The sequence below is a fragment of the Saccopteryx bilineata genome, chromosome 6, assembly GCF_036850765.1.
Source record: "Saccopteryx bilineata isolate mSacBil1 chromosome 6, mSacBil1_pri_phased_curated, whole genome shotgun sequence".
NCBI lineage: Eukaryota > Metazoa > Chordata > Mammalia > Chiroptera > Emballonuridae > Saccopteryx > Saccopteryx bilineata.
The window spans coordinates 210,373,159-210,389,895 of NC_089495.1; the positions used below are offsets into that span (position 1 = coordinate 210,373,159).

Sequence of the window (16,737 nt, forward strand, 5' to 3'; positions counted from 1 at the left end):
ACTTAAGAAATGTCTCCAATGTTCATTCTGTGAATGGATCAACCAAGTGGTATATTCATGTAGTGGAATATTATTCAGCAATAAAGAGAAATGAGGGGGCCCTGATTCATGCTACAACACAGATGAACCTTGAAAACAGGATGTTCAGTGAAAGAGACACACACACACACACACACACACACGGTCACTTGCTGCATGTTCCATTTATATGCAATACCTAGAAAACACACAATCACGTGGGGGTCGATCCTGAAAACACCATGGGAAGCAGAAAAAGCCGTTAAGTGCACATTGCATGATTCTATTTGGTCAACTAGAACAGTCAAAACGAAGGTCTGAGATAGAAATGGGAACAGTGCGGTTGCCTCTGGTGGAGGTTAGTGGGGGGTATGCATCTATCAAAACACACCGGACTGTACATTTGATGGCATATAAATCATACTTCAGTAAAAGTGTTTCTACTCGATCATTCTAAAAGTTTCACAGATCGAACTATGTGGAATGCGCACACACACACACACACACACACACAAGCACAGAGAAAAACCAAAGCCAAAAATCACTTGCAGTTATAGCCCCCAGCGATCATCACTGTGAACGGCTCCCTTTCCACAGTCACCGGTTGGCATATTTGAGATCCTACTGCACTGTTTCCTAGCTTTTGGGGAGCTCTGTCATGTGACAGGCCTGCTCTCGGCCCGTCGGTCTGTCCCTCCCTCCCTTCCAGTCTCTCTGTCTCTCCTGCTGCTCCTCTCCACCTCCCACCCTCGCCGCCTCCCGCCCTCGCCGCCTCCCGCCCTCGCCGCCTCCCACCCTCGCCGCCTCCCGCCCCAGCAACGGGGCTCCGCCAACGGGAGGCAAAAATCAGGTCGGAGGGTGAGAGGTCAGAGAAGCCAGGTGTTTATTCTTGCACTTCACCTGCTGGTCACCTTGGGCTGGCGATGTCCTCCACCAGAGATGACAGCGGCCCTAAAGACTCCCTCCAGGGTGCGGGACCCTCCCCGCCCCCGCCCCCGCCCCCGCCCCCCACTGTGCTTGGAGACGGCTGACGTCACCTGCAGAATTCCTGTGGTCTCCCCAAACCCACCCACGCCTTCCTAATCAGCCCCCTTGCAAATAAGCCGTCCTTGAATCACCCTCATTTGAGCAGGCCGTCAGTTTCCCGTTCAGACCCCGACGCTGCACGCGAACGCGTTTCCGTGCCCGCGTTAAGGAGGGCGGGCGGTCCCCGAGCCGTGGCGGACCCGCCGGACCGTCCGCTCCGATGATACACGGGTCGCTGGCCCAGCACCGCCCACCCTGGCGCAGCCGCGTCGGGGGGTCTGCAGGGGCGGCCAGGACGCGGCGGAGCGGCGCAAAGAAGACCCAGAGTCCGGCCCCCTGGGGCTGTCAGCGTGGGCTTTCCGCTCCCTTTCTCCACCTCAGCGCCAGCCTGGCTGCAGAGCGCCGTCGCAGACGCGTCCCCATGGCGACGGTGATTTGGGCGGCGCTTCCGGCCCGGCGAGCAGCGGAAGCCCCGCCTCTGCCAGCAGCCCCCGGCTTCCCGTGATGCCTTGCGAGGCGCAACGTAGCCGGAAGCTGGTGGCGGCGGGGTAGGCGGCCGGCTAGAGTCGTCCTCCGTGCAGCTCGCCCGCCGCGCGGCCCGACCCCGGCCCGGACCCCCGCCCGGACCCCGCCGACCCCTCCCGATCCCGGCGCGCAGGATCCAGTCCACCCGGTAAGCGCGGCCGATCTCCCCTCCGAAGCTGCCCCGCGCGCCCACCGCAGCAGTCGCGGGCCCTCCCTCCCGTCACCCCCGCCGGCGCCCGGCCGGCTCGGCCCGGCCCACGTTCCCTCCCGCGGAGCCAGGTCCCGGCCTGGACACGGCGTCCACCTAGTCCGAATCGGCGTCCAGCCTCGGCCCTTTCGTTCCCTTCTCCGGCTCTCTGCGGGGGCTGATCGTCTGTCCGGTGGCGGGAGGGGTGGAGGATGACCCGGGAAGGACCTGACATTTCCTCCCCGGGGGGCGCGGGTCTGCGTAGAGCTGTGCTCCTTGTCTGGCCCGGTCACGGCCTCGCCGCAATCTCCTCCCCCGCCCCGGGAAGAGAAGTAACGGTGCTCGCGGAGGGCGGGTCCCGGCGCGGCACCGGCTCTGGCTCCGGGTCGGTGTCCCCGTCCCTTTCCGGACCGGCACGCTCCCGAGTCCAGAGAATGAACAAAGGGGGCCTTTGGGTGCTTTCCTGCCTTGTCCGCTGCGTAACAGCAGCCCGGAGGGACCGGGCAGTGACCTTTAGTCGCCCCCGGTCATCGCAGGTGTTGGGAACGCCCCGGTTAAGGAAGACCAGACATCCTGCAGGCGGCGGGGGCGCGTCCTCAACTGGTCCCGCGTTGATTGACGTTAGGAGCACCCTGGGACCCCCTTGGTGTCGAACGTTAAAACAGAGGAGTTCTTGGATCGTCTTCCAAGATAAATCATGGTTAAGGCGTTAGAAGGAGGAGGCGTTTGTGTTAAACTTAGCCTTTCAGAGAAGTCAGGGATTCTCACATCCAACACCAGGCGCCGAGGGGGTTGCTTTTCAATCCACGCCAAGCCCTTCACTTTGCACGGAGTCCCTTTAGTGGCTCTGCACACGTTCATCCCGCTGCCGTTGATGCAGGGAGAGAATTCAGAGCAGACTCCCCTATTTCTACTCCTGTTGCCTGTATCTTGTTGGCCAGGACGGGACGGTGGGCCCAGCCTGTGGGGACCCTGTGTCCACAGGTGTGGATGCCAGCCCTGCGCACCAGTTGGCAGGGACGCCCCTGTGGCCCTCGCGAGACCAGGGTCTGCAAAGGGCTTTCTACATTCAGACCCATCACTGGGTCTCTCCACGTGTGTGTGTGTGTGTGTGTGTGTGCACCTGCTGCTGCCTTTCCTGTGGTGACCACATTCCACATTGAGCCAGGGACCAGTCCTGGGCAGGACCATGCGTTTGTTTGTTTGCCAGTGAGATCTGGTCGTGTAGGGGGACCGTCCGGCAGCGCAGAGAACTCCAGGGCAGAAGGGAGCGGTGGGGGAACTCAGTTTGTTTCCATCAATTGCAGAATACAGAGATGTTTGTTTCTTAACTTCATCTGGCTTCTAAGCAGCTCAGTGGCATTGCTCTGAAGCTATGTTTTGTAGTGTTTTTGCACGGACAGTGGATGTCTCGGTAAAGGAACCTGTCTGTAAGTTGTAAAAGTTTGTTTTTCTTCCTTGCAGCATCATGGCCAGCCCAAGAACCAGGAAAGTCCTGAAGGAGGTCAGGGTGCAGGACGAGAACAACGTGAGTGCCTGCTGTTCCCTGCTGCTCTCTGCTGTTCCCTGCTGTTCCCTGCTGCTCTCTGCTGTTCCCTGCTGTTCTCTGCTGTTCCCTGCTGTTCCCTGCTGTTCTCTGCTATTCCCTGCTGTTCTCTGCTGTTCCCTGCTGTTCCTTGCTGCCCTGGCGAGGGCTCGCCACCCTCCCCGGAGTGGCTGGCAGCCTCGGCACCCGCCCTCCCTATCACTGGTGGTCTCCCAGCCAGCTTCTCCTCTGCTCCTTCTCGGGTCCTCCTTCGGGGGTCTCTGGGGTCCTGAGCCACGTGGCCCTCTCCACAGGTGTGTTTTGAGTGTGGTGCATTCAACCCTCAGTGGGTGAGTGTGACCTATGGCATCTGGATCTGCCTGGAGTGCTCGGGGAAACACCGCGGGCTCGGAGTGCACCTCAGGTCAGTGCCTGCCTCTCCTGATACTCGGGTGGCCAGAGCGTCCCAACCGTGGCCGAAGGCCTGCCCACGTGACAGTGCCAGCAAGGCGCAGGCCGCCTCACTCACCACCAGCCCAGTGTGCCCTCGGAGGCCTCGTGGCCCAGCCCCTCTGTCACAGGAAGCGCACCGTCTAATCCACCACGTGGGGCGTCTGGGATCCCCAGCACTCGGTGACCAGCTGCCCTCTGCCCTCCAGTTTCGTGCGTTCTGTCACCATGGACAAGTGGAAGGACCTGGAGCTGGAGAAGATGAAAGCTGGCGGGAACGCTAAGTTCCGACAGTTCCTGGAGTCCCAGGAGGACTACGACCCCTGCTGGTCCCTGCAGGACAAGTACAACAGCAGAGCGGCGGCCCTCTTCAGGGACAAGGTGAGGCCACCAGTGCTGCCCAGGCCGCTTCCACCGGGACTGCTGTGACTCCGTCCTCGTGCAGAAGGGCGTCTGGTCTGTCCCCCACCCTGGGGAGGGGGTGGCAGGTGGACTGCAGTTAGTAGGGGTTAAGGACAGGCCTTCCTTCCCACTTCCTGGGAGACTGTGGTGCCTCTGTCCACCTTGGTTAAAATATTCCTCAGGATAGCAGTGCCTGCTGGGGGTCAGAGAGGTGGGTCCTGGACATTTGGGGTTGTAGCTACTGACAAAGAACTTCCCCGCACCACTGCAGAGAGAGACCTGGTCTCCGTGTTCACACGAGGCAGATACCATCGCCTGTGGACACTGCCCTGGGAGGGGCTGCATGGGGGGCACACTGGAGTTTACTAGAGCCAACACCACCCACGGCTGCCCCGACAGGTCTGGGGTCTCTAACCCCCTGTCCCCTTGGCAGGTGGCCACTCTGGCCGAAGGCAGAGAATGGTCTTTGGCATCATCGCCTGCGCAGAACTGGACCCCACCTCAGTCTAAGACACTGCCATCCACTGCCCACCGGTAGCCACTCCCCTGGCCTCTGTTCTCGGCCCAGTCCCGACTTCAGCTGTAGCTCAGGGTCCTAGCACCAGCTCCAGTGTGAGCTCTTCCCGCAGTCAGTGGGAAAAACAACTTACTAAGTTGCTAGAAGGGTACAAGCTTTGTTGCCGACCAGTGCAGACATAAAAGGGAACACCTGCTGCCCCAGCAGCTCCGGTGCCAGCTCAGTGCGGTCCTTCCGGAACATGCCCAGGACATGTCTGCACCTCTGTCCTGTCCGAGGGTCACCCACCTCCCCAGAGTGCAGGCACAGTGTGGGCAAGCTGGCCCCTGGGGGTCGTCCTGCCTCTCCCATGGTCTTTGTGATGGTTTTAGAGGCTCCCCACTCGCTGGGGGTGCCAGGCCCTCCCCGCCTGCTTCCTCTGCATGGTAGGTCCAGGTGTCTTGTTGTGAGGCCCTGTGCGAAGGCCACGCTGTCTCCCCTGCTCCTTGTGGGCTTTATGAGCCACTTTCCAGGTACAGCTGGAGCCCCGTCCTGTGTTCTTGGAGGAGCCCAGGTGTGACAGGTGGCCCTGACATACCTCCCAGAGGCCCGTGTGGTGTCTGGTGGGCTTCTGCTGCCCTCTGGTGGGCGTGACAACTGTTGACTCTATTTCAGAGCATCCGGCCAGCCGCAGAACCCCACCGCCTCCTCGGACAAGGCCTTTGAGGACTGGCTGAACGAGGACCTCAGCTCCTACCAAGGGTGAGACCCGGGGCGGGGAGCGGGAGGGCCGGGTCCCTCAGCAGGACTGTCCCTGCGGGTGCCTGGGCCAGCGTGCCAGGGCAGACAGCTGTGCGTGGGGCCCGGGGTGGAGGGGAAGCCTAATTCTTAGGAGAAAAGAACACACTTCCCATGCTGGGCTCTGCCTGGCTTGTGGCGGTCTGTCCCGGAGGTGGACAGTCCCTGCGGTCACCCTGTGGTGGCTCTGGGCTGGCACAGTAGGTGGGCGTCAGCGAGCAGCGTGGCGGCGGCTGTGTTTCCTCTCAGGGCCCAGGAGAGTCGCTACGTTGGGTTTGGGAACACGGTGCCACCCCCGAAGAAGGACGATGACTTCCTCAACAGCGCCATGTCGTCCCTGTACTCGGTGAGTGTGCGTCCTGCTGGGAGTGCGAGCCCGGGGCCCCCCGGGGCCAAGGCCCTCCTTCACCTGCGTCTGCGTCCTGGTGGGAGTGCGAGCCCGGGGCCCCCTGGAGCCAAGGCCCTCCTTCACCTGCGTCTGCGTCCTGGTGGGAGTGCGAGCCCGGGGCCCCCCGGAGCCAAGGCCCTCCTTCACCTGCGTCTGCGTCCTGGTGGGAGTGCGAGCCCGGGGCCCCCTGGAGCCAAGGCCCTCCTTCACCTGCGTCTGCGTCCTGGTGGGAGTGCGAGCCCGGGGCCCCCCGGAGCCAAGGCCCTCCTTCACCTGCGTCTGCGTCCTGGTGGGAGTGCGAGCCCGGGGCCAAGGCCCTCCTTCACCTGCGTCTGTGTTCTGGTGGGAGTGCGAGCCCGGGGCCCCGGAGCCAAGGCCCTCCTTCACCTGTGTCTGTGTCCTGGTGGGAGTGCGAGCCCGGGGCCCCGGAGCCAAGGCCCTCCTTCACCTGCGTCTGCGTCCTGGTGGGAGTGTGAGCCCGGGGCCCCCAGAACAAGGCCCTCCCTCACCTGCGTCTGCGTCCTGGTGGGAGTGCGAGCCCGGGGCCCCCAGAGCAAGGCCCTCCCTCACCTGCGTCTGTGTCCTGTTGGGAGTGCGGGCCCGGGGCCCCCAGAACAAGGCCCTCCCTCACCTGCGTCTGCGCGTCTCTCAGATCCCACACGTTTCACCCCTTGTTTACTTTGGCAGCAAACACGTATTTTCCAGTTAACAAGGTGCATCTCCCCCAGAGAACAAGGTCCTGTGTGGAGTCGGCGTGGCCACCTCTCCCCAGAGAGCGCTGGTGCCACCTGACCCCAACTGTGTAGTTCCCACGTTGCTCTGCTGGCCGGCCCAGTAGAGACGAGGCTCGGTGGCAGAGGTGACGGCTCTAAGCCGCGTGGGCTCGGGATGGCACCGGCACCCTCAGCCACGCGTGGCCCCCACCTGCCCTGGGCCGCTCCCCTTCACACCACCGTGTTCCAAGGAAACTTACTTACTGACTTGAGAGAGAGAGAAACATTGATTTGTTGTTCCACTTATACATTTATTCGTTGATTCTTTTTTGTGCCGTGACTGGGAATCAAACCTGCAGCCTTGGCATATGGGGAAGATGCTTTAACCAACTGAGTTGCTTGGCCAGGGCTCAATTTAAAAAATGGTGTTGCTTCCTCAAGGCGTCATGGTCAGAGTACTGCAAACACCCAAGGGCGCCTGGGCGAGGAGGCCTCTTCCCGCTCGTCGGACAGGGTTTTCTCAGGACTGAGGGAGGGAGGCAGGTGTGGACCCGGGTGTCAGTGGAGGCGACCACGAGGCCGTCTGAGCCTTGCGCAGGTGAGGGAGCTGGAGGAGGCTCAGGGAAGCCGCCCCTTCCCGGCTGCTGCTCAGGGTCCTGACTCGAGTGGCAGGAGGGTCCCTGCCCCTTTTACCGTCCTCTTGCACTGGACACACTGGCTCCAGAAGTGAGTGACCGTCGATGAGTGAGAGCTATTGAAACCAGCGGTTGGCAGGGTCAGCTGGGTCCCCGGAGCCTGGAAGGCAGTCACAGCTGAGCAGGGTGCCTGCCCTCCAGATGTCCATTGTGTGTCCACAGGTCTTTCATTCTGTAGTCATCTAAGTGAAGGGAGCATCTCCTGCGTGCACAGCCCTCTGGGTCTCTTCACGAGCAGGAGGCTGTGGTGGGATCTAAATGAGATGTTTATGTTTCTAACTAGAAGGAAACCTTGAACTGAGACCAAAGAGAACAGCTTGCAGGGGCCCCACTGGCCCCAGAGCGGATCTGCCTGGAGTGGGCGGTGGAGGGGAGGCGGGGTCTGGGCGGGGCAACAGTACCACCCCGGGGTCCAGCCGGCTCTTCCAAGTCCTAGTCCTTCCCGTCGGGAGGCGTTGGAGACATCGGGCCTCCTGGGGGGAGTGTGGATGGCGCGGGGGTCTGGACCTGGGACAAGGCCTCCTGGGGGGGGGTGGATGGCGCGGGGGTCTGGACCTGGGACGAGGCCTCCTGGGGGGGGGGTGGATGGCGCGGGGGTCTGGACCTGGGACAAGGCCTCCGGGGGGGGGGGTGGATGGCGCGGGGGTCTGGACCTGGGACAAGGCCTCCTGGGGGGGGGTGGATGGCGCGGGGGTCTGGACCTGGGACAAGGCCTCCTGGGGGGGAGTGTGGATGGCGCGGGGGTCTGGACCTGGAACGAGGCCTCCTGGGAGCCGCGTGTGGACGCACTGTGGCCTCTGTGTCTCTCCAGGGCTGGAGCAGCTTCACCACCGGAGCCAGCAAGTTCGCCTCGGCAGCTAAGGAGGGTGTGAGTAGCCTCTGCCCGCTCCTCCGGCCCTGAGGGACCTGCACAGCCTGGCTGGCGGGGAGGGGCAGAGCCCGGAGCGGAGGGCCCCCCCCCAACACCACTGCTGGGCCGGGTGGCTCTGCTGGTCCTGTCCAGGGCCCGTCTCTGAAGGGGGCTGTGGCCGGGGATCCCAGCACCTTCCCTCTGGACTGCATGGGGCTGGGTTCTGGGCAAAGTGAGCACAGCTGGACCCTGCTGGGCACCTGGGGTTGGTGTGGGCTGGGCTGTGGGGAAGCCTGTTGAAGGGGGGCGTGGGTGGCCCCCTGCAGGGGGCACCAGCACAGGGCCTGGGCCCTCATCTCAGCATCTGTGAGCCCTGGGGACACGTGGCCTGGGGGCCAGAGTCAGGACAGTTGGTCAGAAATCCCTGTTTTCCTTCCAGGCTACAAAGTTTGGATCCCAGGCGAGTCAGAAGGTAACAGAGAAGCTTCTGTGCCCTGTGCTCTGTTAGCTCCCAGTCTGGTGTCCCGTCCGGTGTCTGGTGTGCTCTCCTCAGGCCCAACCCAGGGAGGGGATGGTGCCGTGTGCAGCCAGGGCCCCGCCAGGCCCAGGGAGGGGATGGCGCCGTGTGCAGCCAGGGCCCCGCCAGGCCCAGGGAGGGGACGGCGCCGTGTGCAGCCAGGGCCCCGCCAGGCCCAGGGAGGGGATGGTGCCGTGTGCAGCCAGGGCCCCGACAGGTCCCGTGTGTGGCCTTGTCCCCCAGCCCACTTCAGCAGGTGTTACTGCAGGGCCTGCAGACCGGGCAGGGAGCGTGGGCTGCACCGTGGAGGGCCTGTGGGGTGAGCTGTCCCCCGATGCGTCGCAGCCTGGGTGGTGGACAGCGCGTGGCCACTGCAGAGCCTCCCGGTCAGGGGAAGCAGGTGGCCTCAGGAGGCTCCGTGTTGCTGAGGCTGGGCATGTCTGCTGGCCGGCGCCTCCTTGGGACCGTAGGGCTGACCTCTGTGCCTGGTCAGCGTGTTCTCTCCCTATAGACGGGATCTTGGGCCTCGGCCCTTTTTCCTTCAAATCCTGGTTGGTGGCCCCTGCTGTGCCCACAGGGTGAAGGGCTCTGGGCTCTCCCGTCCTCTCAGGGTTGGGGGTCAGGACTCATGTCCTGGCCCCAAGTGAGGGAGGGGTGGTTCCTCCCTGCCCGCTGGGGGCCCTGCTCTGCTTCTGTGAGCGCTGCTGCAGGCCCGAGTCACAGGCTTACGCGGTTAGGGACGGGCAGGTTCAGTGGCAGTGAGGGCCGTGCTGGAGGTGCAGGGACACCTGTCCAGGTTCAGTGGCAGTGAGGGCCATGCTGGAGGTGCAGGGACACCTGTCCAGGCTCAGTGGCAGTGAGGGCCGTGCTGGAGGTGCAGGGACACCTCTCCAGGTCCGGTGGCAGTGAGGGCCGTGCTGGAGGTGCAGGGACACCTCTCCAGGTCCGGTGGCAGTGAGGGCCGTGCTGGAGGTGCGGGGACACCTCTCCAGGTCCGGTGGCAGTGAGGGCCGTGCTGGAGGTGCAGGGACACCTGTCCAGGTTCGGTGGCAGTGAGAGCCGTGCTGGAGGTGCGGGGACACCTGTCCAGGTTCGGTGGCAGTGAGGGCCGTGCTGGAGGTGCAGGGACACCTCTCCAGGTCCGGTGGCAGTGAGGGCCGTGCTGGAGGTGCAGGGACACCTCTCCAGGCTCGGTGGCAGTGAGGGCCGTGCTGGAGGTGCAGGGACACCTCTCCAGGTCCAGCGGCAGTGAGGGCCATGCTGGAGGTGCAGGGACACCTCTCCAGGTCCGGTGGCAGTGAGGGCCGTGCTGGAGGTGCAGGGACACCTGTCCAGGCTCAGTGGCAGTGAGGGCCGTGCTGGAGGTGCAGGGATACCTGTCCAGGCTCAGTGGCAGTGAGGGCCGTGCTGGAGGTGCAGGGACACCTCTCCAGGCTCGGTGGCAGTGAGGGCCGTGCTGGAGGTGCAGGGACACCTGTCCAGGTTCAGTGGCAGTGAGGGCCAGGCTGGAGGTGCAGGGACACCTGTCCAGGTTCAGCGGCAGTGAGGGCCAGGCTGGAGGTGCAGGGACACCTGTCCAGGTTCAGCGGCAGTGAGGGCCAGGCTGGAGGTGCAGGGACACCTGTCCAGGTCCAGTGGCAGTGAGGGCCGTGCTGGAGGTGCAGGGACACCTGTCCAGGTTCAGTGGCAGTGAGGGCCATGCTGGAGGTGCAGGGACACCTCTCCAGGCTCGGTGGCAGTGAGGGCCGTGCTGGAGGTGCAGGGACACCTCTCCAGGTTCAGTGACAGTGAGGGCCGTGCTGGAGGTGCAGGGACACCTGTCCAGGTTCAGTGGCAGTGAGGGCCGTGCTGGAGGTGCAGGGACACCTGTCCAGGTTCAGTGGCAGTGAGGGCCATGCTGGAGGTGCAGGGACACCTCTCCAGGTTCAGTGACAGTGAGGGCCATGCTGGAGGTGCAGGGACACCTGTCCAGGTTCAGTGGCAGTGAGGGCCGTGCTGGAGGTGCAGGGACACCTCTCCAGGTTCAGTGACAGTGAGGGCCGTGCTGGAGGTGCAGGGACACCTGTCCAGGCTCAGTGGCAGTGAGGGCCGTGCTGGAGGTGCAGGGACACCTGTCCAGGCTCAGTGGCAGTGAGGGCCGTGCTGGAGGTGCAGGGACACCTCTCCAGGCTCGGTGGCAGTGAGGGCCGTGCTGGAGGTGCAGGGACACCTCTCCAGGTTCAGCGGCAGTGAGGGCCATGCTGGAGGTGCAGGGACACCTGTCCAGGTCCAGTGGCAGTGAGGGACGTGCTGGAGGTGCAGGGACACCTCTCCAGGTTCAGTGGCAGTGAGGGCCAGGCTGGAGGTGCAGGGACACCTGTCCAGGTCCAGTGGCAGTGAGGGCCAGGCTGGAGGTGCAGGGACACCTGTCCAGGTCCAGTGGCAGTGAGGGCCATGCTGGAGGTGCAGGGACACCTCTCCAGGCTCGGTGGCAGTGAGGGCCGTGCTGGAGGTGCAGGGACACCTGTCCAGGCTCAGTGGCAGTGAGGGCCGTGCTGGAGGTGCAGGGACACCTGTCCAGGTTCAGTGGCAGTGAGGGCCAGGCTGGAGGTGCAGGGACACCTGTCCAGGTCCAGTGGCAGTGAGGGCCAGGCTGGAGGTGCAGGGACACCTGTCCAGGTTCAGTGGCAGTGAGGGCCGTGCTGGAGGTGCAGGGACACCTCTCCAGGTTCAGTGACAGTGAGGGCCATGCTGGAGGTGCAGGGACACCTGTCCAGGCTCAGTGGCAGTGAGGGCCGTGCTGGAGGTGCAGGGACACCTGTCCAGGTTCAGTGGCAGTGAGGGCCGTGCTGGAGGTGCAGGGACACCTGTCCAGGTTCAGTGGCAGTGAGGGCCGTGCTGGAGGTGCAGGGACACCTCTCCAGGCTCAGTGGCAGTGAGGGCCGTGCTGGAGGTGCAGGGACACCTCTCCCGGTGCCTCCGGTGGGGCCTGTGCTGCTCTACTGCCTCGCTTTCTCCTCTCTCCCCGATCCCCATGCCGCTGGGTTAAGTTCTGGGGTTCCAAGCAGCAGCCGGAGCTGGTAAGGCCCGTGTCTGCCCTCTGCATGCCACCTGTGCTGGGCCGTGCCGTGCTGCAAGCGTCCTGTGTGCGTGGCCTGTTTGCGTGTGCTCACCTCACTGCCTGCGGCTCGTGGCTCCTCTCTGTCTGCATGCTGCTCAGGGACCACCCTCCCCTGGGACTGAGAATGCTGTAGGTGCTGATGGCCTGGGGACCCCTGGAAGCTACTTGGCAGGACTTGGTGGTGTAACTGCCTTGAAGCAAACACTCCTCAGGCGTCCCCCCCAGGAGTGAGGTCCTGACACCCGCCCTGTTGGGCTGCCGCTCGGTGGTGCCCTTTCTCGTAGCCCCGTCTGAGCGGCCCTGGGCCTCCGGTCGTCCAGCTCTGCCCCCTTCCCTTCCCTCCACCAGCTCCTGGGCGCCTGTGGGAGGACAGGCGGGGCTTATGCTTCTGAGGATGTGCCCCTGCTTTCCTGGGGGAGCATGTGACCCACTATCGGCACAGGGGCTGTCCTCACCGGACAAGACCCCCTGGGCTCTGAGCGGAGACCTGGAGACGACAGCTGGACAGGGCGGACCTGAGGGCTTGTGCTGACCCTGGGCTGCGTCCACGCGGCTGCACAGCCTGGGGCGGGGGGCCTGGCCGCTTCTGCACAGCTGCTGTGAGAGTGTGCTGGCATAACCACCACCAGCTGGTGGCTGCTATGCCAGCCCTCGTCCTGGGGAGAGCCTGGTGCCCGGAGTCCCTGACCCCCTCGTGGCGTCTGTCCCTCACACAGGCGTCAGAACTGGGCCACAGCCTGAACGAGAACGTCCTCAGACCTGCCCAGGAGAAGGTAATGCTCACAGCTGCTGGGCACGCAGCCTGTGCCCTGCCTGCCTCTGGGGGCCTCTTCCCCAGGCTCCGCCCGTTCCCTGGGCCCCGTGGGGCTTGGCCTTATGCTCTGCGTCCGAGAGCCCTCCTCCCGGGGGGCCCAGACTGGGCAGGAGCTCTCGGGGGGGCTGGGGGGCAGTGCAGAGACCACCGGGGGAGGACACTGCTAGACTGGGGGTGCAGTGTCACAGCTCCACTCCTCCCTGTCAGTTCTGGGGTGAGGTCATAGCGGGAGTCGGGGTGCCCTGGTGCAGCTGGGGGGTGCTGGTCCTCTGGCCCTCGGTAACGACCGTCCACTCCACGCAGGTGAAGGAGGGAAAGATTTTTGATGATGTGTCCAGTGGGGTCTCTCAGTTGGCATCGAAGGTAGGGCGCCCGCCAGTGTGCGGTGCGGCTGGAGCCAGTCTCCACATTCCGGGCGCCGTCCCTGGGAGCCGTGGGGCAGGGCGCGTTGTGCCCCGGTCACCGCTGTGGCCGAGTGGCCCTGGACGGTGTGAGGAGGGGGTCAGTGCTCTGGTGCCGGCAGCTGGAGGAATGTGGAGACGGCTCCGTGCGCTGCACGGCCACTAACCTGCTGACCTGCCGCTTCTTTCTTCTCTCCTGTCCTCTGCTGCCGCTGACCTCCCCCGGTGAGTCCCTGCTGAGTGGGTGTGCCGTGGCCCCTCACTGTCCCCCTGGGCGGCCAGCAGACCCCGTCTGGGGGAGCTGGTGGCGGCAGGGACAGCTGTCTGCTTCGGAGCTTCGCAGGTCTTTGAGCAGAAGGCCGTTTGCTCCGTGTCTGAGCTGAGCTGTGTCCCCTCCCCTCCAGGTCCAGGGAGTCGGCAGCAAGGGATGGCGGGATGTCACCACCTTCTTCTCTGGGAGAGCGGAGGACCCCTTGGACAGGTCTGTGTCCTGACCTGGTCCCCTTCCCTGGGTTTGTCCCACAGGGTCCCTGGGGGCGGTCAGCAGCCCCAGGGTCCAGGGCTCCCTGTGCAGGAGCCCAGAGGTCAGGGCGGTCAGTGCCCCGCCCCCCTCGCTGTGACCTCCCCACACCCTGAGGGACTGCTGCTGCCCAGGGTTAGGGTCACACCTCTGCCCTCGGGCTCCCAGCCAGCCTTCCGGCGAGCCCCTCTGTCACTCGGGACCCTGGGGTCTGATGAGGAGGTAGCCACAGGCAATGCCAGGCCACTCCTGGGTGGGACACATTTCCCTTGACAACCCCCCCCCCCCCCCCCCCCCCGGGCTGAAGGCTGCTTTCTTCCCGACGAGCGTGGCTGTGGTTTGGAGGTGCAGCCTCTGTCCGGGTCGTCTCACCAGCGCGGGCCAGCGTGCTGCCTCCGGGGCTTGGCGGTCCTTCAGGCCCGCAGCAGGGGGCCCTGGAGCGGCTGTGGTGTGAGCATTGGCGTCCTCCCGGCAGGGGTTGTGCTGGAGCCGCCCACAGCTGGGCCCTCTGCCCTCGGGTGGCGGGGGACGTTCTCGGGAGGTGCGAGGGAAGGCGGGGCGCTGGGGCAGCAGCTGCTCAGAGCCGGGTCTTCCCCAGACCCCCGGAGGGCCGGAGCTACCAGAACAGCGGCGGGGACAACTCCCAGAACAGCGCCATTGACCCCAGCTTCTGGGAGACCTTCGGGAGCTCCGACCCCGCCCAGGCCCACCAGTCCCCGAGCAGTGACAGCTGGACGTGCGTGGACGCCACGGCCGAGAAGCGGAGCTCGGACAGCTGGGACGTGTGGGGCTCAGGCTCCGCCTCCAACCACAAGAACAGCGACAACAGCGACGGCGGGGAGGCCTGGGGCGGCGGGGAGGGCCCGGGCCGGGCCCGGGCCGGCAGGAAGGCTGCCCCGCCGAAGGCCGCTCAGGTGGACGAGGGCTGGGACAACCAGGACTGGTAGGCCGCCGTGCTGGCTCCCAGCTGCCGGGCAGCCGCTGGTCTGCACTCTGCCCCCTGCCCCCCTTCAGCTCCTTCACTTGACCCACGAAACACCGGCCGCAGCGTGGAGACGGCGGGGGGCAGGCCTCGGGGAGGGGCTGCCGCCCGCCCACGGGGGCTCAGCATGCGGGCCTCACTCCACGGCCTGCTGCGCAGAGCCCGGCCACTGTCTGGCCATGGGGCCCCTCTCGCCCTCCCAGACATGCTCTTGGGGGCCGTGGGGGGCAGGGCCATGGGGACCGGCCACACACACAATAAACCCCCTCCCGAGAGCTGCCCGCAGCTGGTGTCTGACGTGGCGTGCTGCTCCGTGCTCTCTCTCCAAAGAAAACGCCTGTGTCAGAGCAGCACCTGCTGCCCCCCTTCCACGAGGGCTGCACGTCACCCCACCCCTGAGCCAGAGCTGGACCCCGGGGTAAGGCCCAGCCTGGGGCCGGGACTGTTCGCTCGTGCAAGAGCAGGGCTGGGCCTGTGCCCGGCTGGCACTGAGCTGCCCACATTCTTACCCATGACCAGAGCTCACTCTGCCTGCCGGCCAGGCCTTGCTCACAGCCGAGAGCTGGGAGGGATGCATCCAGCTGGTCCCTGCACGCTCCCCGCCAGTGTCCGCTGTGCCCGGGGTGCTGTCCTTCCTGTGGGGGTCCTTTGTCCTTCCTCAGGTCCTCCTCACACTGTCGCTGGGTCTCCCTGTCCACCCAGAGCCTCCGCCTCTGAGCCACTGCAGGCTGGCCCATGCCCCCTGTCATACCCACTACCAGGCACTAACAAGGTGCCCGTCGGCTCACCGTTGGTCTGTGGCACAAGGTGCAGGTCAGACGCACTGGCACGAGGTCTGCTGAAGGGGGCTCTGCTCTCAGACCTGCTGGGGCGTGCTGGGCTGTGGTGGCCCGAGACCCCCACCTGCACCCCCACCCTGGGCAAAGCCGGACACCCTTGCTGCTGTGCAGGATCTGTGCGAGGCGGGGCCCAGGCCTCCTCCTGGCTGTGGGGCCCCTCCCGTACAGGGACACTGGTGTCACAGCAAAGCTCGGAGGTGACAGAGTGGTCTGAGTGAACCCCTGAAGGCCCCCCAGTGTGGTGTGGGGCCCCCGGCGGTGCAGGTGGATACTCACCAGGAAGGTCTCTGGGGCGCACCCCCCTGGCTGTGAGGGCAGACTCCCTGGACCCCCGTGCCCAGGGCAGCCAGTTGCCACAAGGCCCCTGCCCTCCGTCTGAGCCTGTGTCCCGGGACCGCCAGGGAAGCCTGTGGCCGGCAACATGGCGTGCAGCCTCTAGGGTTGGAGCTGACTTCCCGTGGTCTCTGGTCAGCCGTGCTGCCCCAAGGCAGTGCTTTAGGCTGGACAGGAGTCCGGGGTGGCACCATGCCCTGCGCTGGCCAGCTGGGCTCTGCCTCTCGGGCAGCTGGCGGGGAGAGACCGGGCCATGGGCTGAGAAGTGCCCTCTGCCCCCAGCCCCCTGCCTGCGGTCCCACCAGACTCCCCTCCAGGAGGCCAGGCTGGTCTGGGGCCCGCCTCTGCCAGATTTGCCCCAGAACCCTGCCTGAGGCTCAAGACTGGCCAGCAGACACTCGGAGGCCAAGGCCAAGCCCTTCCAGCTTCGCTTCCTTTTCTGGAACTTTCCTGCGACCAGTGGTGCCCGCCCCCTTCACATGCATCCACCTGTCCTGCCTCCCTGTTCAGCCCTCACCCTCAGGCAGGCCTCCAGGTCTGTCCTGAAACCCCACGCCCGAGCCGGGGCCAGCACTGGGGACTTTGCTCAGCACTGAGACCCTCGGGCCTCTTCCCCACTGCTGGGGGCTGAGGTGGGCCCGGGGTCCCCACCTGCCTGCGACAGGGTGGGGTGGGAGGGCTGAGGGCATGTGGCTTACCAAGACAGGACCCCCACCCAGTGCTCGGCAGGGGCCAGCGTCTGTCCCGACCTTTCCCAGCTGTGCCCCTGGGCAGCCTGTGCTCTGGCTGAGCCCCAACACCGCTAAGTGGACTTGGGCTGCAGGACATCAAGCTTACTGGGCACAGGGACTCTGGGGAAGGCACACAGATGACAGGCGGCCGGGATCCAGCCAGAGCACTGAAGAGCTGCAGGCTCGCCTGCTTGGAGGGCAGCGTGTGAGTGGCCCCTGCTGGCCGCTGCTGGGGTCGGCGTGTGAGTGGCCCCTGCTGGCCGCTGCTGGGGTCGGCGTGTGAGTGGCCCCTGCTGGCCGCTGCTGGGGTCGGCGTGTGAGTGGCCCCTGCTGGCCGCTGCTGGGGGCGGCATGTGAGTGGCCTCTGCTGGGGTCGGCAGGGCCCTCCGGCTGCGCACAGGGGTCTCGGGACTCGCCCTGGGACAGG

At 65.2% G+C, this 16,737-nt stretch overlaps 1 protein-coding gene across 8 annotated transcripts; it reads left to right on the plus strand.

Annotated features, from left to right (window-relative positions):
- Positions 1–1,560: 1,560 nt before the first annotated feature.
- Positions 1,561–14,519, plus strand: ARFGAP1 (ADP ribosylation factor GTPase activating protein 1). 8 transcript variants are annotated; one of them, XM_066235702.1, is made up of 14 exons: positions 1,561–1,717; positions 3,221–3,284; positions 3,596–3,705; positions 3,941–4,112; positions 4,567–4,667; positions 5,305–5,391; positions 5,677–5,773; positions 8,035–8,091; positions 8,513–8,545; positions 11,620–11,649; positions 12,407–12,463; positions 12,808–12,867; positions 13,310–13,386; positions 14,024–14,519. In XM_066235702.1, the coding sequence occupies exons 2-14, from the start codon at positions 3,225–3,227 to the stop codon at positions 14,370–14,372; spliced, it is 1,290 nt and encodes a 429-aa protein (XP_066091799.1). In that variant the 5' UTR covers positions 1,561–1,717; positions 3,221–3,224; the 3' UTR covers positions 14,373–14,519. The 8 variants fall into 8 exon arrangements, with proteins under 8 accessions (XP_066091799.1, XP_066091801.1, XP_066091804.1 ...); XM_066235704.1 differs by having other exon boundaries at positions 13,316–13,386; XM_066235707.1 differs by lacking the exon at positions 12,808–12,867.
- The last annotated feature ends 2,218 nt before the right edge of the window (positions 14,520–16,737 follow it).